Source organism: Citrus clementina, unplaced genomic scaffold (genome assembly GCF_000493195.1).
Source record: "Citrus clementina cultivar Clemenules unplaced genomic scaffold, Citrus_clementina_v1.0 scaffold_5, whole genome shotgun sequence".
In the NCBI taxonomy this organism is placed as follows: domain Eukaryota; kingdom Viridiplantae; phylum Streptophyta; class Magnoliopsida; order Sapindales; family Rutaceae; genus Citrus; species Citrus x clementina.
This window is the reverse complement of record NW_006262201.1, coordinates 8,906,985-8,930,588: the sequence shown is the minus strand read 5'-3', so window position 1 is coordinate 8,930,588 and position 23,604 is coordinate 8,906,985. Positions and strand designations below refer to the sequence as shown.

General features: G+C 31.0%; 1 protein-coding gene and 1 long non-coding RNA gene across 4 annotated transcripts; one reads left to right on the top strand and one right to left on the bottom strand.

Moving 5' to 3' along the window:
• Nucleotides 1-10,334: 10,334 nt before the first annotated feature.
• Nucleotides 10,335-13,689, top strand: LOC112097651. Of its 3 annotated transcripts, XR_002905118.1 has the most exons (4): nt 10,335-11,522; nt 12,543-12,643; nt 13,019-13,077; nt 13,561-13,689. It is a non-coding gene; the product is annotated as an uncharacterized LOC112097651 (long non-coding RNA). The 3 variants fall into 3 exon arrangements; XR_002905116.1 differs by having other exon boundaries at nt 12,543-13,077; XR_002905117.1 differs by lacking the exon at nt 13,561-13,689 and having other exon boundaries at nt 13,019-13,427.
• A 4,333-nt stretch (nt 13,690-18,022) lies between these two features.
• Nucleotides 18,023-19,642, bottom strand: LOC18040529 (BAHD acyltransferase BIA1). The gene is made up of 2 exons (XM_006431775.1): nt 19,620-19,642; nt 18,023-19,489 (listed from the first exon to the last, which is right to left on the bottom strand). The coding sequence occupies exon 2, from the start codon at nt 19,437-19,439 to the stop codon at nt 18,102-18,104; it is 1,338 nt and encodes a 445-aa protein (XP_006431838.1). The 5' UTR covers nt 19,440-19,489; nt 19,620-19,642; the 3' UTR covers nt 18,023-18,101.
• Between the last annotated feature and the right edge of the window lie 3,962 nt (nt 19,643-23,604).

Sequence of the window (23,604 nt, the reverse complement as noted above, 5' to 3'; positions counted from 1 at the left end):
GCGGCTTCTATCCAACTAAAGAAGTTAAAATTTCTTCCCCAAATCTTCTGTCGCATAACTTTTATGGACCAAAAAAATCAAATTAAAAATTCGATCACATTCCCCACCTTGTTGATGCACATCAATTTGGAATTATAAGTGTTCCCTAATAATTGATGGGTTAATTAATTGAATTAATTGGTGAATTAATTCTATATATATTGGACTATTTCAACTCTCAATCTATTATTCAATTGTTGTTTCAAATGTCAACTCCATGAAAACAAGAAGAAGCTCTTCAGCTGCTTCATTATCTTGACCAAGTAAGGATGAATAGTCTGTTGCAGACAATTAATTCAATGGAATTGGCCATCAAACTACTCTGCTGCCCTTGACAAATAGTGGACTTGGTCAAAGTTTTTGACTTTTGGTATGATGTTCTTAACTCGTAGAGCAGAAGTTCGCTTCTAAGAAAATGTTGAAAAAAGAAATGCTTCTTTCATGCCTATCTTCATTACCGTAATTCAAACTCTAAAAGGATAGAGATTATAAAATTAATTTAAATCTTGCTCACTCTCTACTTCTTATAAAAATAAAATATAAAAACTACAAAAATTAATTGCAAGTGAAAATGAAGAATAAACGGTTCACTATTCTATTATTGCGCGATAACTGGGAGCCATTATTATGATATCGGCGAGCCGTTAGCATCCAGAATGCATGCCAAAAATGTCTTTAAAAATCGTGAGCTGTTATTATGATATCAGGGAACCATTAGTTTCTAGAATGTTTTCCTTGGTTTTGTCCAAAAATGGTTAATCGTTTATTAGGTAAACGGCAATCCGATTTCTTCAACTTATGATTTCGCACATCTATTTTAGTTTTTGGCCAGCAATTAATCTATTCAAAGATCATTTCATTGATCTAAAATATCTTAAAGGCCGATTTAATGCATAATTCATTAATTTACATAATTCAAATAAGTAATCACATTATTGAAAACAAAATAGACTTGATATCATATAAAGCTATGCTATTGTGCAATATTCATCATTCCAATCTCATGCCTAATTTTAGTAAATTGTTCTTCATTAAGGGGTTTTGTGAAAATATCTACAAGCTGATTATCAGTGGAAATGAACTCTAATGCAATGTCTCCTTTTTTAACATGATCCCTTAAGAAATAATGCCTAATCTCTATATGCTTAGTTCTTGAGTGATGGATAGGATTTTTTTCAAAGATTTATGGTACTAGTATTATCACACATGATAGGTATTTTATCAAGGTAAATGCCATAGTTTCTAAGAGTTTGTTTCATCCATAAGGCTTTAGCACAACTTCCGGCTATAATATACTCAGTCTTGGTAGTTGATAGTGCAACCGAATTTTGCTTCTTACTAAACCAAGAAACTAGAAAGTGACCTAGAAAATTACATGTTCCAATAGTACTTTTCCTATCAACCTTATATCCGATGAAGTTGACATCTGAAGAACATGTTAAGTCTATATGTGTTCCTCTAGGATACTAAAGGCCAAGATCTATGGTTCCACACAAGTAACGAAAAATTCTTTTCACTGCAAGCAAATGAGATTCATTAGGACATGATTGAAATCTTGCCCACAAGCATACGCTAAACATAATATCGCGTCTATTAGTAGTCAAGTAAAGAAAGGATCCAATCATACCTCGATATGTTTTAACATCAACTTCTTTACCTTTTTCATCCTTGTCAAGCTTGATTATTGAGCTCATTGGGGTGCTTTTAATCTTTCCATCTTCAAGTCCGAATCTCTTGAGTAAATCTCTTAAATATTTGGCTTGATTGATGAAGATTCCTTCTTCAGTTTGTTTTATTTGCGGTCTAATGAAGTAGTTTAATTCTCCCATCATGCTCATCTTAAATTCTTTGCTCACACAAGATGAAAATTCCTTACACAAAACTCGTTAGTAGACCAAAAAGAAATATCATCAACATAAATTTAGACAATGAGAATATCTTGATTCTTATGCTTAATAAAGAGAGTTGTATCAGCTTTAGCCATTGAAAAACCATTATCCAACAAGAAATTTTTAAGCCTATCATACCATACTCTAGATGTTTGTTTTAAACCATACAATGCTTTTACTAATTTATAAACGTGATCTGGAAATTTCTCATTTTCAAAAGCAGGAGGTTGTTTCACATAAACTTCCTCCATAATGTAACAATTTAAAAATGCACTCTTGGCATCCATTTGATATAAAATGAAATCTTTATGACATACAAATGCTAATAGCATCCTAATAGATTCCAATCTAGCTACTAGTGCAAAAGTTTAATCAAAATCAATTCCTTCTTATTGATTGTAATCTTAAGCCACTAATATAGCTTAATTCCTTACAACCATACCAGATTCATCCATACTCATTTAGTGCCAATGACGGATTGATATTCGGGTTTAGGAGCTAATTCCCACATATTGTTTCTCTCAAATTAGTTTAACTCCTCTTACATTGCCATAATCCTAGATTCATCATTTTCCATATCCAAAAAGGATTTTGGTTCAATTTGAGATATGAATGCAGTATAATGACAAGTATTTTTAAATGATGACCTAGTTGTTACACTTCTTAAAGGATCACTAGGTCATCATTTAAAAGATTAATGTATACAAGAGGGTTTGAAAGATTAATGTATAAAAGAGGGTTTCAGAGGTGAAAAGACCAAATTTGAGAGAAATGTTGTATGTAAGTGTTGTATAGATAAATGCCCCTTCAAAGTATATGCAACACTTAAGAGATTTGGAACAATACTTTCATATTAGGACCTTGTACAACGTAAACAAATGTGAAGATCTTTTGAATAATTCAGAGTTATTGTTGGTTGGATTGCAAAGAAGTATAAAAATAAAGTGATGGGTAAGGATTGATATGGACATTCTTGTTAATGATCTTATGATAAGATATGGAGTTACTTCAAAAAGTATGCAGAGCAAAGAGATATTAGAGTTAGCTACTAATGGAGATCATGTTAAAAGCTTAAAATTATACTAGCATCATCAAACAAAAAATGTTAGGGGCTTTAGCATTGCTTAAATTAACAAAAGAAGACACACCTATATATAATTGTGGATTCTAGAGGTTAATGGTGAGTTTTCCAAGTCTCAATGTTGACTTCAAAGATGGGTGTAGGCCATTTATTAGGCTGGATAGTTTTCATTTAAAAGGTCTCTTTGAATGTAATTATTTTCAGTAGTCATACTTAATACAAATCATAGTATTTTTCTAATTGTAATATGTATTTATGAGTCATACTTAATACAAATCAGACCTAGTTTTTAGGGTATTTACAAGAGTATTTAGCTGACACAGTACAACTTATATTCACGACTAGTAGGCATAAAGGTATTCTTGCATCATTGAACCTAGAATTTAGTGGATTACAGAACATATTTTTTGCAAGGATGTCTTTGAGACTTTAAGACAAGGTTCCCTCAAGTTAAGTTGAGAAATAAGTATGGAGGGCTGCTAGAGCATCAAATAAGGATGCATTCACTACATTAATGAAAGACACACAAAATATTGATAATAATGCATTTGAGTGGCTAAAGATACTAAATTCCAAGTACTGGTTAGTCCATGCTTTTAATAAGTTTGTCAAATATGATAACACAATAAATAATATAATTGAGAATTATAATGCATAAATTAGTGAATTGAGAAATGCATCTACAATCAATTTGGCGGAGCACATTAGAAAAAGGATAATGAGAACAACAAATGATAAAATAATTAGCTAGTCAAAATAGAGAATTGATGTTGCTACCTTCATTAACTATAATATAAACCAAACACTGAAGAAGGGTAGGAAGAGTTGAATTACATCTACAAGTGAGGTGTTTTCTGAAATTGAAACTATTACAAAGTTATGGATTATCAATTTTCAAGAGCATATATGTGACTATAGGCTGTGGCAAATTAATGGCTTACATTCTTGCAATGTTTGGTTATTACTCAAAGAAGGCATATTTTAAGTGTTATTCAAGTATGATTCATCCTTTACCTGACAATTCTAAATGGCCACATATAGAAGTAAAGGAAATCTTGATCCCAAATGTTTAATTATTATTATTATTATTATTATTTTTAGCCCATTAAGTCATTTCAATTCTTTAATCTTTAAATCTTATAAATAACTTATTTTTAATATTTTTTTCTTAGCATTTTGTTGTGTTCTTTGGAATATATTTTGCAGACATTTCAAATCAACAGTTGTTTTGAACAACACACTAGAATTAATAACATATTTCTTTACAAGTTAGGATATTTTTGTACTTTAACAAGTTAAAAACAATCCATTATTAAAAATAACAGTAGTTAGGGGTAAATTGAAATTTACTATATTTATATTTGAGTGGTGCCATTAGCACCTCTCTGTAACTCTTTTAAAAACTCTTGCTAATTTTTATTCTTTTTTTTAACAAATGATACTGAATTTTATTGAGGAAAAAGGAGAAGAAAGAATACAGAGCACTCATTTGAAATGATACTTGGGGAGACCTCAAGCATCCTCATGCAAACTTTGACAAACAGAAATAGGAGGATCATCCCATCAATCATAAGTATTAAGAATTGACCCCAAATTAACAAGACTATTAGCCATTGAATTCTCCTCTTTACAGATGTGTGAACTAGAAAAGTGTATTCTACTAATAAATCTCAAACAATCTAACCATCTGATACGCAAATGCCGTAGCTGCTTGAATCTGGTACTTGTACGACAAGCTAAAGTCGAAGCCAAGTCACTCTCTAACTAAATAAAATTCCAATCTTTTGAAGCTGCCAGCTCAATAGCCTTTAAAATAGCATATATGTCTGCATAGAAAGACGTTTGATGGGCAAGGGACTGTGCAAAACAAGCTTGGAAAGCACCATTGAAACCACGAAACACGGCACCACAAGCTGCAAGAGCCGGATTTCCCTTCGTCAAATCGTCAGTGTCGATTTTGGCGAATGCCAGATGATGATAGATGAAGATGGACGACTGGCGTAAGATAAATGCAAGGCCGAATATATAGGCTGAGATTTTTTACCAGTCTGGTGGACTAGCCACACGAAAAAGGCTAAGGTAGCTAGAAATTAGATTTTTTGCATGTATAAAAGGAGAAATTCTAAAATACATTTAAGGTACTATATATGTCAGTCATACAATAAGTAAATAATACCATGATATGTGTGTATTTATTTTGAAAAACTATCATGCAAGTGGTGATTGTATTAAATTCAATTACACATGACATGCATGCATCAATTGGTTGTAATACATCTGAGGTATTTTAGAATTTCTCGTATAAAAGACAAAGGATGATTATGAAGTCGAAGACAATTTCGTGCTTTCCAAATATAGTAAAGGGCAACAAGGCGACGATACAAATTCCAAGAAGGAAGCCACTGAAACAATAGTAGAAGAAGCCAATATGAAGTCAACAATTGCCCTTAGTAAATAAAAATTTTACATATTTCTTAAAAAAAAAAAAGAACTCTCTTTCATCGCTTTTAATTTACTGCTCTTTGCTTTACTATGAACCGATTCATGATCCATGCTAAAAGACCAAAGCAAAAGGACAAAAATAAAAGAAAAGAATTTACTCATATTCAACATATATAATTTTTTTCCTTATATCCTTTACTTGCCGAGCTGACCCCCTTCTATCGGAGCACGTACCTGCCTGTCTAGTATTCGGAAGGAGTTCACTTCAATCTTCTCAAAAGAATCGCCCTTCGCCGGTCTTGCTTTGTAGAGAAAACCTACAGTTTGTTAACAGTTCATAGATTCCAAAACTCAACAAAGCAAATTTAGGCTCCAAAATTGCAAGTTAAAGAATTAATACGGAGAAAAATATTAATAAAAATTAAAATTTCACACTTTGGAGAAAACTCTTCCAAATTTTATTTCAATCAATCGCTAATGAGTAGAAGTGAGGTTTAAAAAAAATACCATGGAGATGAATTGTCAAGTTAAGATTTAGAATTACATGGGATACAAAGAGATTTAATTTTAGATCTGTTGGGTGCGCTGTGAATACAAACACCAGCGACTAAACAGCAGCATTTCAGTGCTATTGATTGTGTTAATGTAGTCACGTGTGAGAAGCATGACTACTTAAATCAAAGAGGGTGTCCTTATGCTGCGTTTTGATCATAACCGAATTAAACGAACTCACGTGACTAAGCTCGTGATTTCTTAAAGTGTTTCAGTTAAGAATGGCAAAACCCCAGGCCAGGTCCGGGTATTGCAATGTCCGGACCCTGCCCAAATGCAACCGGTCCCGGTCCGAGTTCAGGCCGGATTTTAATTCGGGTACCAGAATTTTATATTTTTTAATATTATATGTGTATATATTTTTTATTTTTTGGTAATTTTATAAGTTTTAAATTTATTTTAATAAAATTTGACACGAAAATATAAATTTTAAGTGTTTAAAACTTTATATATGTATAATAAATGAGTCAAATAAATATAAATATTTAAAATAATAAATATTTTATAATATTTTTTTAATAAAATCCGGGTTCCGGGTTTATCAAGTGATGCCCAAGACCGACCCGGCTTCATATTACCCAGCCCACAATGCCCGAGTACGGTCCGGGTCCGGACCGGGCGGGTATTTTTGCCACCTCTAGTTTCAGTTCATTATAATAGTCAGGGGACACATGGCTGTCATCTGTACATTCTGGATTATTGAGGGTTCGCTTGGAGGATGCCATGTATGAATAATATTTTATATTTCATTGGGGATCTTGGTCCTTTTATTTATAGTTCTTCCATTAATCAGCCTGAAATTCGTCGTTAAACCGTTTCTTTTGCAAGACCTACAACCACAGCTGAATCCAACAATAACAGCTTTATTGATGATCCAAGGATTGAGTTTAAATTTTTATTTAGTTTCAAATTTGAAAAATACGCTAAGATACTAATGTCATTAGTTATATTAAAGTTAAGGCAATCCCTATCTTACATGCATGTAAGATACATCCCTCTCACATGAAGGACCCGTAAGTTAAAGATAACATTTTTTTTATTTTGACAATAATATATACTCTTAAAATTTTGATAGACTGATAGCACTCCCAAAACTCGAGATTTTGTTTTTAAAAAAAAAATTAAATTTGGAAGTTTGAATGATGAAAAGTTCAGCCTTATGTTTAGCTATTTGTGCTTGATTTTTTTTTTTAAAGCTATCAAAAATGGTAGATGTTTGAGCTTCCAAAAAATTGAAGTTTAAATAAATCTAGCTAACACTCCACTTGTGAAAAAGAAAAATATATCTATATTTCACATGTGGAGTGTTACTAGATTTATTTGAATTTTCTCTGAAAAATAAAATTTATACATAACTATATTTTTAACTTTTTTTTTTAGTAATACATACGCCTCCTTATTTTCATTTTACACTTTGGGAAAAAAGATAAAGATGAAGATTCTTCTCTTTTACTCAATTATTAAGAAGGGAAAAAAAAAGACAATGTCTGAAAAATAAAGGGTTCTCAAGGTGGCATTTGTTTTTTTTATCCAAAATCTGAATAGATTTAAATTAATCTGCAATCTTAATAGACTTAAATATTTGAATCTAAATAATATTTTTTTTTATCTGAATCTCTAACAATAAGTATTAATTTTTTTCAACTTTAAAAACAAAAAACATGTACTTTTACATTTATATCCTTATTAAATTTGAATGTCTATATATATATATATCTCAAAGAACATAAGTACCATAATATTTTACTATATATAAGCAAAATTATATTCAAGTGAACACATAATGATTTTAGAATTATAATATATAAAGTTTTTTAGTCAAATAGATTATGTAATTACATAAAAAAGCTTAAGAATAACATCTTTAATTACTGATAATGAGAGATTCAAAAACTTGATTAGAGAACCAAAATGAGAAGGGATTCCATGACGGCTGATTAAAAAAAAAAGATAAAGATGAGATTATTATTGAGTAAATGTGTATGTGTTAGCCTATATGACTATAAATATTGATTTTGATGATAACAAACCACATGTATTTATTAAGTAAAGATTTATGAATTGTGCTTTTATAATAAGAAAATGATGTTATGGAATTAAAGTATTTTGGACTAAAATGAAAGTAATTTCAAAATCTTTGATAGTGTTTTAAATTTGGGATTTGGACCTATTTGAAACTATTTAAATGTTTTTGGGTCATTCTATAATTTCACAAGTTTGGGCGAAATCATAATTTCAGAAAGTTTGGGATTAACGAAGAATTATTTAGAAATTCTGAAATTGGACTTATTTACAAATTTTCATAACGTTTTGGGCCATACTATAGTTTTATAAAGTTTTAGAGTCAAACTGAAAATTTAGGAAAAATTTCACTGTAGCAGGTTACTGTAGCAAGCGGCTATCCGGATTCTAAAAATCAAAAATTCGGATACGGGCAGCAAGCGTCCAGAACGAAAACGGCTTACCGGATTCCGAATCCGGCAAGCCGGTTAGGGAAAATTTTGAATTTTGCCTTAACGGTAACATAAATCCGGCTTACCGGATTCCATAAACGGCAAACCGGATACGCCTGGAATGTGAGTAACGGCTAGTTTTTGAGCTCAAACTATAAGAACTCAAATCTAACTCATTTTGAAGCTCTCCAACAAGCAAAAACAAAAAGCACACGTGATATCTTGAGCCTTTCAACTTGCAAAACACAAATCATTGAATCATTCATTGTTCTTCATCTTTGAATATCTACTCGTTGAGTGAGTTTCATTGTAATTTTCATTTCTTCATTTCATTTGTAAGAGTTTGAGTGTGTGAGACACTTGAGTGAAGAGATTTGGAGATAATCTCTTTGTTGTAAAGGTTTATTGACACCTCGAAGTCAATTGTAATTGGTTGAAGCCTCGGAAAGGTTTGGATAGTGAAATCCTCAAGCTTGGATTGCTTGGAGGCGTGGACGTAGGCGGGGATTGCCGAACCACGTAAAAATCCGTGTGTTTGTTTCTCTTCTCCCTTACTCTTTAATTATTGTGCCTATATTAAACTTATTGCTTTCAATTTTTATTAAGGCATTAGATTGCTTGTTGTGTGGATTTGCTAGGATAATTTTTAAATTTCCAATTCACCCCCCCTCTTGGGTTGCACATTTATATTTCAGTATGTAGGTGCTTTGAGATAGCATGAAAAATAAACAATAAAGTATGGATATTTTTGAAATTAGAAATTAGTTGACTGATTTATATTTCTATATTCAGTAAAAAAAACTATAAAAAAAATTATTTTATTAAGTGAAAATTATCTGAAAAATCTTATTAAATTATAAAAACAAACACCTCTAATTAACTTAATTAATTAAGTTAAGTCACTTTAAATTATTAAGTTAAAAAACAAATAGCCTCTAAATCTTAGGTATTAAAAGGGGATTTACCCCCATGATTCCTTAAATATGAAAGCTCTAAAAATATGTCTGGCACTATACTAGAAAACTCCTGTCAAAAAGCATGATACAGATGATTCCCGAACAAGTAGTTGAGTGAAATACTAGGACATTTTGTTTTTGTTCACTATTGTTCGAAATCGAAAGAGACATTTACATATTGTCTAATAGGTGTGCTTTGGATAGTTTTTAAAATTGAAAGAGACATTTACATATTGTTATAAGGGAAAATTGGAAACACATCTAATAGGTGTGCTTTGGATAGTTTTTAAAAACCACTACTACAAAAATGTTAAACAATGACGCATATGTTATGAGTTACAAAAATGTTGAAAGAAACATTAAATATTTTTAATGACAGTTATTATGTGAACAGTCATAATATGTAGTACTTTTAATGATGGTTATGTAATAAAACCGTAATTAAATGTCAAGCAAAATCTACACATAATTTTAATGACGGTTCGTTTATAAAAACCGTCATTGAAAATGACCATTTTTAATGACGACGGTTATTATATGTGTAGTTAAAAATAATCTTATTTTTAATGATGATTTTTATATACAACAGTCATTATATGTGTAGTTAAAATGTCTTGATTTTTAATGACTGTTTTTACATAAAACAGTCATTGTATGCATAGTAAAAAATATTTTTAATTTTAAAGTTACAATTTTTAATCATGGTTACTCAAAACCCGTCATTAAAAATGATATCTGTTAATGACTGTTGTTATATATAACCGTCATTATATATGTAGTTAAAATAATTTTAATTTTTAATGACGGTTGTGCAAATCAACGGTCATTATATATCCCAAATTAATGACGGTTATTATAGAACCGTCATTGATATATATATCCCAAATTAACCGGCCCTATACTAAACACCAAATCCCTAAAATTACAGATAATTTCAAAACTCTAAAAGCACGCACGCACGCACGCACGCACGCACGCAACCCTTCTCTCTCAGCAGCACACACGCCGTCGACACACTTAGCCCGTGCAGTAGTAGCCGAGCATGGCAGCACCAGGCCACCAGCAGCCACCCTCTCTTTCACCATGCTCTCATGCACACACAGCAGCAGGCCAGCACCAGCAGCCCCTCTCTCTCATGCTTGCTCTCTACTATGCCGGAGTCAACATTGTACCCCTCTTACCCAAGAAAACTCTAACCCATATCCAAACGCTTGCCATCGAAGACAACCCAATCATTAACTACTTGAAATTAAAGCCTTCACTGTCAATCACCATCGAACCAGATAAACCCTAGCCTCGCCATCACTCCCCGTTTCACTCGCGGAAGAAAACACTCTACCATATAAGTCTCTGTTGTTCGATAACTTATGTGCATCGCCTGAGATTTTGATTTACTTACTTAAATTAACCAATTTTGAATGTTAATCTTCTTTGTTGTCCGAAGCTGTAACATGACCACCTTGATTCACCGCTTCGATTGGTTTGGTTCTCTGTGATTAAGTAATTAATTACTTACTTTTAATTTCATATTTTCATATCTAACTGTGATTTTGGGAGTCGGTTTCTTGGTTGGATTTGTAATTTTTGATGCAGATCAAAAACATCTTGAAGGTGTTTGTTTCTTTGTCGTAATCCTTAATCCTTTTGTGCAATAATTTCTTCAATGGATTTGATTACTTGATTTGTTTACTCTGCTTAATTTTTTTCCTTATATTGTTGTCTGTTGATTAACGGAATCTTTTGTGTTGTGGTAATGGAAAATGATTCTATTCTCTCTTGCCATGGTTTTTGTTTTGCAATTTTCCAACTTCTCCCACTTTACAAGTTTGTTATCCACCTCAGGTTTTTTTACATTATTTTTAGTTCGAATTAGATCACATAGTTTTGGGCAAGAATTTCTTCAGTAGTTTTGATTTGAATGGGGACAGTGAGTATTGTGAAAATACTGTGGTCTTTTTCCAGTTGTATCTTAAACACATAAAGTGTTGCTACGTGGTGACAAAATGTGGGATTTATTTTGTTTACAGCCAAGCTTCCAAGAAATCAACTGAACATTCAGCGGAAGTTTTAGCTGATCTAATGAGGAAGAGTTGTAGAAAGTTCATGGAAGGTGTGCTCTTCATTTTTCAATGTATTTTTTTTTTCAATTTGACCTCTATCATATAAGTATTAATTGTCACTCTTTCTATTTTGGGCTTTTCAATTTTTGCCCAAATCATTGAAAGCTTTAATTTGCTGTAGTTTGTTTTTATTGATTATTGGTATAAAAATTTCAGAAAGGAAATTGATAATAAGGCTTATCTATTTTGTTTTTGCTTGATAACTTTGCTTGTTCCCATTTGGGGTTCCTTTGATAAGTTCCCATGGTTGTTGAATCATTTATTTACTATGTTCGTATTTAAAAATTCAATTTACTGTATTTTTCATCAAGCTGGAACAGCAATGGACAATTCCAAGGGCTGTTTTTCTGTAGGTTTGCTGTCAAATAGCTGCTAGAAGTTTACAACGGCTGTTTTGCTGCTTTTCTCAGTGAAACAGCCCTTGGTAATTTGCAGGGGCTATTTTCACTACAAAACAGCAGTAAAACAGCCCCTGCAGATTTCTATTGGCTGTTTTCACTGCAGAACAGTAGCAAAACAGCCACTGGAAATCTGCAGGTGTTGATTAGTTGCTGTTCTACAATCAAAAAGGCTCCTAGAAATTTTTTGGTCTATTTTGTATTGAAAATATTTTGGAAGATTGTTGAGGAAGGAGGGGAATGAGAGCAGTAGTTTTTTAGAAGGCTTGATGATGAGTTTGATAAACTTGACAAGTTTTACGGGACTAAAGTGAAAGAAATTATGCTTAGGTTGAAAGTTTGAGTGAGCAAATGGATGCTTTGATTGCTTTCAAGATAAAAACTAAGGAATTGGAAGGAGTTATTTAGGATTCTATACAATTTGAGCCTAAAGAACAAAAGCATGAAAGCAAGTTGATTTCTAAACTTGTTGTTGGTTATTGCTTTCCTTGCTTCTATTTCTTGGTAGTTTGAAAGTAATTCCTTTTCTTAAATTAGCTTTCGAACAACTTTCTTCATTTTAGTTCATTCAAAATTATTAGTTCTATCAGTAATATGACTTTATTAATGCAGATTATGTAGAAGACAACAAAGCAACTGCATATTTTGACTTCAATGGTCTCCTCTTCTTTGCTGAATAGTTAAATGATTTGACAAAATACAAGTAGTATCAGGTGACTTTTGCAGTTTGTGCTTTAATTGCCTGTATGGCGTTACAACTATACTACTCACCATTCACATCTACAATGGTCATATATTTATGTATCTACAATCCATTCTCATGTTTCTTGCTTTAGAACATGAGTTCTGAAAATATTTTTAGATATGCACTCATGTCAAGGTACCTATATAGTCTTCTAACTGTTTAGCTTATAGTGTATATGTGTTAATGCTCTTGGACGACTAAACTGGGATACTATATTAAATTAATATAGTACAAGCATATGAATGTGCAAACGTAATAAATTTACTCTTTCAAAATTTCAGTTTAGCAGATGGTGGTGATTTTTAGGATCTTTCTAATCATATATTCTTTCAAAATTCTATAGGTCAAGAATTTACAATCAAGTTTGGCGACATTCATTGAATTGATGGGCCATATGAAGAGGTTCAATTCCTAGACCTTAAAATTTAGGTCCATCCCTAGACCTTAAAATTCCTAGACCTTAATTTATTTACTTTGGCAGCTTATATTAATTTGATAGCAATAAATTCATTTAGCGCTTGTTGAAAGAAACCATGGGAAGACGGATAAATGCTTATTTTATGATTTTTATAGTTTAATTTATTAAAATTTCATGAAATGAGAAGTTCGAGCATTTAAATTTAATTTATTTGACATATGATCAACTTGTTTGAACTCTCCTCATCTCTTAAATTAAAATTACGTTTGAGGCAAATACTTGTACTATTATTTTTGTTGTATGTGGTGCCTAGAATTTGTTTTGCTACTGTATTACAAAGAAAACAACACTCAAAAAACGTTTCTTTTTATTTTTATTTTTTAAATTTTGTTACTTCTTTGCTCTTTATCTTCTTGCTAATGGTTTTTTCTTAGGTTGTTTTTGTTTTTCCTTTTGGCTATAAACAGATATAATTTTTCAAGGCAGCAAGCAAGCATGTTATTAAGTTAAAGATATATTGAAGATATTGTGAAGAGAAAAGGAATTATCAAATCTTTTTGTATAACTAACTTTTGATATGAAACATTTGTAGAACGTACAATTGTAAAAAAATTATAAATAGCGTAATTGAAATTGGGGCTTCAAAGGATTATTGTAAATATTTTTTTTAAAATTAACATGCTAAAGATGACGGTTATTATGTAAGAACCGCCATTAAATATAAGTATATTTACTATAAAAGATGACGGTTATGAATAAAAACTGTCAAAAAATTAATGGAAAAGTGCAATGTATGGCCGTTATTTAAAGAACCGTCATTAAATGTGATTTTTAATGATCGTTTTTTTTTTTAAATCGTCATTAAAACTTATGTACATATGATATATAATGACCGTTTATTAAAATAACCATCATTAAAATTTATGTGCATATGATATATAATGGCAGTTTATTAAAATAACCGTCATTATATGTATATATTTAATGACGGTTTGAAAAAAAGAACCGTCATTAAGCTAAGCTCCACCCTACAAGTGACATCAGAGTAAGACCATAGTAGACGGAATGTGGTGATGGAACAACTGAGGTGTGTCAGATGAAAGAATCGGGAAGCGACGGTAGTTTCCTCCAAGGGGATTGTTGAATTGTGTCCCACATTGTTGGATAAAACAACCGAGATCCGTCGGTGGTTTCATTTGAGGAGATTGTTGAGTTGTGTTTCATATTTTTAAGTGAAAGGAACAAGATCTGGTGCTGGATTCATCCCAGCGGTGGTTTCATCTTAAGAGGATTGTTGAGTTGTGTCCCACGTTAGTTAGTAAAAAAGAGTTACTTGGACTTATAAGTAAGATAGGTTACTCTACCCAGTAAACTAATTTTTTGAGTTAGATATCTAGAAATTCTACATTAAGACCCCCAACAACTCGAATTCATATTTCTGCACAAAATTCAATTATATAAAAAAAAAAATTAAAACGTTGTAAATCATGGTTTATCTTCTAAATGCGCAAGTACATGATTATCTTAATTAGAGTCAAACATGCATCACACAATAATTTTGATACTTGCGACAAGTGGACTACATAACGGTATTGATTCCCACTAGGTGAGCATGTAGAATGGCAACTTCAAGCAATTCCGATCATTCCGCTTAAGCTTGCAATATAAATTTTTTGGACTCCTTGCATGAGTAGAGATATAGAAACAACATTGTTGCTTTTCTTCCCAATACGGTGCATGAAATCCCTTTTTTTTTTTTTTAACTTCCGGTGGCCCAACAGGAATAGAAACATATTATATCTTTTGTGTAACAAAACAAAATTGTATTAGTGAAAGTCCCTTGTACTCTTGGTGACTCGATCAAAACATAACATATTCTACTAAAACGTGTTAGAAAATTTAGATGTAGATGTATGTCAATTATAAACCTTAAATAAAAGTTGAGGAAAATAAATCACTTGTAGATTTTTACTTGGTTCGAATTCCAGTCCTTCATCAACGATGCCATGCTCAAATATAGGAAGATTACATTTCAAGCTCCTTCCTACTTTTGTCGCCACCTAATTGACCCTACTTAGTTGAATCTTCTTAGTAAGCACCACAAGTTTTCTTGTTTGTAACCTTGATATGAATCTCGTTACTGCTACAAACAACCCTTTCACCAAAAGAGACCAATCAACAAACATTCTGATGAATATTAAACATGAAAATTAAAATTCCATGAATAGTTACGATAGGTACTGTTCACCAACATTGTTCATGGCACTATTCACTTGCACGAAAATTCTATTTCTCTGCTTGTACTCAAATATCTTTAATGTGTAGAATACATCTCTATCTACAGAAAAATATTATACTTTTATACAACTCATAGTAGAGATCATATTCTTTTTTACTTCTAAAAGATATAACTCTTTATGTCCTAAATATAATCTCCTTTAATTGAAGTAGGTAAATCCTAATTTTAGGAAAATAGTTAAATTAAGAAGTCTCTCAATTAATATAGACTTTAATTTGGGAATTAAAAATAAATAAGGTCACAAATCCTAAATTATCCCATATTATCAATTTAAATAAGAATCTAGGTATTAAGAGAATGTAACCTCTACACCTTGTGATTCGGCCAGAAAATATAGGGAAAATTAACTAGTGACAATGAGCGAAAATATTTGTCATTTCTTTCTTATCTTTTAGTATTAGAGGAGAACTAACCGTTGTCATAAGGATAAAAATGGCTTTGCACTCAAATTGTAATATTCTAAAATTTGAAGGACTCTCTTTTTAACTCAAAATATTAATAATATGCTAACTTTTAATGCATATAACAGCAGCTGAGTATCCAAATTAATATGCAATAATTAGGAGCCAAAATTCACATTAATCATAAAGTGCCATAATTCAACAACCAAACTGATGAGTATATAATACATATATATTTTACCCTTAATTATATAATTGTTAGTTATTTTTATTAGTTATTTTTAATTAATTAAATTATTTTATTAAATAGGGGATTAATTGGATATTATGGATAAAAAAAGGACATAAAAGAGCTCAATTTTAGAGGTATTAATTGATTGATTTTAGGAGCAAGACAAGTTCATTCATCCATGCACATGAAGATAGGAGAGCCACGTGAAGAAGAATTTAAGCATAACATTGGTTTTAGCTTAAGTGGAGGGGCCCGTGTTGAGCAATTAAAAGAGGAAACAATTTATGGCTTGTGGTGGGCACGTGTGAGAGATAAAGCAAATAGAAAGGGCCAAGCCTTTTGGCTTTAGAATTTAAGAGGTGGGGCCTATTTTAAAGACTAAATATAAAAGTAAGCTTTTGACTTTTGTAGACGAGGGCAACCGCCAGAGGAAAAGAAAAGAAAAGAGCAGACGCGACTAGGGAGAAATCCGGCTGCAGCAGTTCGACTTTTCATGACTAGTTTTATTTTTTTTTTCTCCCAATTTAAATATATTTATCTAATTTTTTTATACTGAGGTTAAAGATGAAATCTTATTTAATGAAATAATTATTTTTTTATTTATTTAATTCTTTATATATGCTCTTTGATGATTATGGTTTTTATTTTACATGATTAATTGAATGTTATTAAAATCTTTTCATCAATTCTGTCATGCATTATTGATTATTAGGATTAATATTCGATTAAATCTATGCTTTGATCTATAAAGTTTATACATGATTATCTTTGATTCTGTATTTTTCATTAAATTGTTTACATAGAGTACTTAGGAAAACTTTGACTCTTTGTTATTTAATATATTTACATGAGCTGCTTAAATATCATACTATTAAGCATAAAAAGAACCTACACAAGATTAATTTTAATTGGGCTTTATTGTTATATTTATGAGATGACATAGATTGATTTCAAGTTGTCACTCTAAAATTGGAGATTAATTAATATTTAGATAATTACTAATTGAATAGTGGTGGATTCCGAAACTTTGGTAATTTTTGTCTTATTGATTTCTCATTTGCTTTAATTATTTTCTTAGCTTAATTAGTTTAATTTCTCTTAAAAATTCAAATTGATCAACTAGGTTAGGATTAATATTAATTTTAGATTTAAATTAGACTTTTTAATTTATAACAATCTATGTGGAATCGATCTTGTTATCACTATTCTATCTCTATATTCGATTGCTTGTGAGTATATTAAAATTTTCACAACACAAACCAACTATAAGAAAAACCAAATGAAACCTATGAAACAGTCACTGCCAAAGATCAAACTCTCATGATCCACTCCGCAACACAAGGAGAACAGCAAACTTTTGGAAGAATTAATAATGCCCTCAATTGAAGCATGCAAATGTGGAAAAGTAAGTAAATAAGCAAGACATCAGCCAGCTGATTAGTGAGATTAATAAGAGAGAAACACGCAGGGGATAAGATTAACTCAGGAACCCATTTATCAAACCAGAAATTGATTGAAGCCTCATCTCCAACAACCCATAGGAGAAGGAGTTTATTCTTGTACAGAATTTGAATCGAAATGCACACTGATGGCTGTTGAGTACTTGAGTATGATTCAATTTTCTAGTGTAGGGGTGTGGTTGAAATACTTGTAAAGTTTCTGGTTTCATTTGTAAATTCTCAGGGTTGTAAATGTAAGATTCATCATCTAATGGTAGGTAGAGATGACTTTAGTTGACTTTCTGGGTTTATAAGCTGAGCTTTAGGCAGTGTTCTAAAGCTTTTAGTTTTACCTTGTATCAAAGATTGTAATATTCTTTGTAGACCAATGTTTAATTATTTAATAAAGAAAGAGCATGACGCACTCTACTTGTACGTCAAAATTTTGTAGTTTAGTTTTTGTTTTGTGCGTGCATTCTTTGCTTTTTGTTCTTATTTGCGGTGTTTGAACCTGCGTCTTTAGTTTCAATATTCAGTATTGTGATATTTATACAAAAATAAACAAACAAAGAATTTTATTTATGACAAAGAAGACGAGCACTAGAGTTTACTAGCAGCAAATGCATACATTAAAAAATCAAAGTGAAGAAATCAAAAGAGGTGACTCATTCTTTCTTATACTTACATCGAGTACTGGTGGATTAATAGCAGCAAATGCAAGCAGTTCTTGGTCACGTTCAAAGAAGGCCATGTCTTCGGGGCTCAGAGTCACCAATACTTCTATTCCCTTACCATCGTTTGTGTCCATTATAATAATCAAGTTTGATAGCACATAATTTGGTAAAGTCACGTGCACTGGCTTTCCCCATCCAAAATCTGCTACTTCATAATATGGAAAGTTAACAATGCTGGAGAAAGTGTAGAAATCGATCTCGTCTTTTTCAAACTTGGCTTTAATTGACTGTGGAATATCGAATATACTCTTGTTTTCTAGCAAATTTTTGAGACCGTTCCGGCTAAAATCTGCCTTTGCTTTCCTAAATGAACAAACCAAGTCTTGTAATGTTTCAGCTTCCTTTTCACTCGCCTGCGCCGTCAGATACGCGACAGTGTTGCCCACAGAGTTGTCAGGCAAGGGTGTCTCCGCCACGGCACGCACGTTCATCGCGTGGACTGACAAAGAAGGTCTTGAATACCCGAGGTTTGATCTTGACGCCGCCCTTGCACACTTCCAAATAAGTGCAGTCAGTGCCTCGACGCGTGATGGTCTAGGCACGCTTGCACTTGAAACTTTAGCCCTGAGTTGGTCAATTTTCTTTGTATCAAATACAAACCTGTTTGCTTGGACTGGTGAAATATGTAAAGGTAAGGGCACAAAGGATTCACTTGCCGGAAAAATCGTTGATGCAACAAATCTAGGAACCACTTCCTTATTATCTGTACGAGCTGTGGTGGTCCAGCTGTTAACAAATATACCTAACGAGACTCCATCAATGAGCTTGTGACAAGTGCAAATAGTGATTGCCAGTCCCCCGCACTTGAAAAAAGTTGCTTGTATGCGCAGCATTGGACACCCGTTGCTTGCTACTGGAGATTCTGCGTAGTTAAACGGGTGAAAATCCCGTAATAAATTCTGATCAGGCTTTTGTAGGTATTCAAACAAAAAGCCGTTTGCAAGAGCTTCAACATACTCAGCCCCTTCGTCGTTACATTCAATTGAGAAATCGTCTTTGACCCTCCCAGCAAAGGGGTAGAATTTTGTGAGAGTTTTTGATAGGGATGACTTGAGACGTTGCGACATTTGCTCAGCTCTCACATTATTGTCTGCTTTGTACAGAAAAATGGTGCTCACGTAGACCGGAAAATTGATCTGGTCCATGAGGGAGAGTTTAAAATTTCTCAAGTGTTGAGGAGTTGGGTAAGCTGGTTTGATGCTCTCTCTGGCCAGTACTTGCACTTCTAGTGCCCTTTCCATTTTAGGCTAGCTACTTTTGGAGCCGTATCTAGAGTTGTTCTTAGTAGTACCTATCCAATATTAAAACATCAAAAGTTATATATACACATACACCAAGTCAACAACAACTAATGAAAATTCTCATCATCTCAAGATTCTTGATAACTACGAAAAATTCAATCACTAGTATTGATTACTTACTTGCAAATGAATGCCTGCCTTGTGAAGGAACCTTCTCCTCCAACATCTCCTACGTTTTCTGCTGTTACAGAAAATGTCATTAGTGTCATTGAAAAAGAATTTGAATTAGATAAAACTCTTCTGCATAATGATTTTTATTCTGATTTAAACAAAGAAAAAAGACTTTGGTTTTTCAAACATTTTTTAAACAAGAGTCTATTGGGAACGTGCTCAGAATCACATGCATTGCATTTTGAATTTGCCATTTATAATAATAATAAAAATTTCCACTTCTCCATGGTTTGGTCGCTCGGATTTCGATCAATTACCTATTTCAAAAAAAAAAAAGTCGATGGAATATCTTTATTTTTAATCTTGTCATGGATAAAACAGTATTTGTTCGGTATAAATTAATTAAAGCAAATCTAATATGTAATAGTGTGAAAAGCATAAAAGAAATAAAAAGTTATATGGTTGGAGGCTGTAATGATGTTACCTCTAAGAAACAGTCAGTGTCACAAATTTATTAAATTTTTATTAATTTTGTAATTATATGTACATCATCAGACTATCAAAGATACTGTATTTTAGACCCATGTAATAAAAAAAAATATAATAAGGATATTTTCGTTTTGAAAAAACAAAGACCCAATGAGAATTCAACTATTTTTTATAATAAACATTTTGTTTAGAAACTTGTTCTTATCTTCGTTGCACTTTTGGCGTGTAACACCAATTGTCTTTAATATTTTCAAAGTACAAATGGAGCATATTTAAGTCGTTGTTTGTAAATCATTACGCAACCAGCAGCTTCTAGCTCCCCCATTGCAAGATAAATTGAAGCAAGACGTTAAGGTTTAAAATTATGAAATAAAAGTTAATAATATATAAAAATAGATAATATTATACTTTTTAAGGTTTAATTACTGTGAAAAAAACTGTAATTATAAAATAAAAATTAATAATATATAATAAATATAAATTTTAAATAATAATTTTGACAAAATTATTAAGGATATAATAAATTTTTATTATATAAGTAAAAAATTATATCAATATAGTTTTTAAACTACAATAATTAATATTTACTAAATACTTTAGTACTGTATCTTTTAAAGTACAACTATCAATCCTCAACAAAAAAAAACACACCTTGAGACAAAGACAATTGTTCCATGCGTGATGGCAAATATGATGTCACGTTTGAAGACAAAATTCTAGGTATAACAAATGGAGGGGACCGCCTGTAATGTAGCGCTGCATGATATACAGCGGAAGTTCAATTTTTTATTCTAACTTTATTGATCGTTGGATTACTTTATAAGCAATCGGCTTAGAGCATCAACAAAAGACTCTTCAAATAAAATTTTATTACTTATTTGAAGAGTTACATCAACATTTAAGACTCCAAAAGACACTCCAATTAAGATTCTTCAAATAAGAAATGATCCTCTCTCTTCAAATTTGAAGAGTTACTTCCTCCCTCTTCAATTTATATTTTATTACTTTTTGTTGAAGAAAAAGAGAAATATGCTTTAATTACTATTGACTTTTCCTTTAAAAAAGTAGTTATTTAATTAAAATAATATTAACTCATTTCTATTTGAAGAGTCTTTTGGAGAACAATATCTTTTTTCACTTATCTATTTGCCACATAGGTAAGCAAACGAATATTTGAAGAGTAAAATTTATAGAGCCTTTTGGAGATGCTCTAGTGATTTTAGGCATAAAATGGGTCACCAGATGGTGGAACTGACTAATATCATGGTAATTATCACTTTGCTCCCTCATCTTTTAACCAAATATTAAAGACTTCATTTAATTTAGGTGACTATCAAAGACCCCCTAACGTAATAATATATTTTAAAACATGTAATGTTTTAAATAATCGAATAATATTTATATTAGTGTAAACTATTTTAATGATAAATCAATGCAATCATTTTTAATAATGAAATTGATCATAAACAACTTATATCATTTTTTGTTATGACATTATAAATCTACAAATATTTTGCAATATAAAAATTAGGGAGACCTCTTTAATTTTTTTTCTTTTACAAATTTGTGTCTCCTTGGTCAACTCTATATTATTGATAGTACCACGTATTGTAATTACTCAAAGTATTTTTGTTTTCAATATTATTTGTACTAGTGACTAATATAATTAGTACAATTTAGTTCTAAATATGGATAACTATAAGATGAAAAATCTTATTAAAAATATTTCACATAAATTTCTAAGAAATTCATTAAATTACATTTTATGGTCTTATTTACTCACTAATTTGAAGTTGCAAAAAATCTATGAATTGTTATAGGAGCTTATACATGATTACATGTAATGTTAATATTTAATGATATTGTTTTATTACTAGTATTATGATTAATGATACTATAACTCTTAACATCCATTATCAACGTTATGATAATTTTATCAATATCACTTTTCTTTTAATCAAAATGAGCATATGGTCTAAATATAACAACATTTTGTGGTAATAAATTTTGTAATAATGTATTGAGAAATGTTGTTAATTATCATGGTAAATTATTGTTGACATTATTATAAAAGCTAAATAATTAATAATGTAACTATAATATTACATTATTATTTAAAATAAAATATGTATCTCTTTGTATATAATATTTATAATATTTATGGGAGTAGGTTTCTGAGTTAATATTCGGTGGACCGTTGGACTTTACCATAAAGTGCATGTATACAGAACATCAAATACCATTAAATTATAGTTTATAATGTACATATAAATTGTAAACTTTAAAAAATTATATAATATATTACACTAAATAGTATTCAATTAATTGTTTTATTTTAATATAAACTAAAAGAATTATGCTTCATTTAGGCGGGAAAACTACTGCCTAAATGGAAATGTATTTACACATTTTTGTAATTTCTTTATGTGTAAATTTGCAAATTATTTTAATTATTTTAATTTTTACTGAAAATATAAACGCTTCACATTATTCCATTCTTGAGTTTAGAAACCCTAGCCATTTATCTCAACCATCATTGGCCATAATCGTAGTTGGTAACTGAAAAGAATACAAGCGGCAGACATAATTTTTGCCAGAAATTTTCCGAAATCCCTCTCTTTCCTTTTGTCTTTCTCGCCATATGCGCATATACACTCTCTTAATTCCCTTACCTTAATGAGTCTACCAAAATTAATCAAACAAAACGAATGGCGTCTTTCAAAATAGTTGCTCAAGCTTTGCAATTTGTTTTAGTTCGAATACAGTTCCTCTCTTCGCTCAACCTTGCAAGTCACGATAAGATCAAACCTTCAAAGCCTCATTTCACAATTTTTAATTCTAACAATTTTTGTGATATTATTTAAAATTTCATATTTTATATTATTATTCTCGACAATTTTTTTTCAAAATAACTTTGTTTATTGTTCAAAAACCTTAAAAGAAAATATAAATTTAATTTTTTTAAAAATTTCATCCGAAAACAGATCCTTTAGGCTTAGGGTTTCGTTTGTAACTTCATACATTAAGATCTATATTTTTTAATCATTATTTCATTTTTTTTTCACAATTAATTTTCTTAGTTTTCTTTTCTTTTCTTGTTAGAATTTTGTAGTTAACTTAAATTGGATAACCTTTTGAATTGTCACTTAATTTTTTATTATTAGTCTTTTTTTAATGATTTATGCTTCCAACATAGAAGGATTGGCAAGGGAAAATATTGGCAAAGCATCTAATGCAGAAACTGCTGTGGGCATCCTCACATTAGATCTCGGAGTAGCACGGATTATTTACATCCACAATTAATGTGTTGACTCTAGGATGTTCTAAAGAAAGAAATTTCAAAGGTAAGGATTAATTTTTCAAGTTAAATACGGTTTTTAATTCTTTGAAGACTTGCAGGTACCACTGAATCTTGTCAATAAATTCCCCCCCCCCCCCCCCCCCCCCCCAAAAAAAGAAATTATATTATAATCAAAATTTCAAAATATTATGAAGGATTAGAAGT

Coding starts and splice junctions, on each gene's coding strand:
- LOC18040529 (XM_006431775.1), bottom strand. CDS start 19,439: ATGGAAAGGGCACTAGAAGTGCAAGTACTGGCCAGAGAGAGCATCAAA.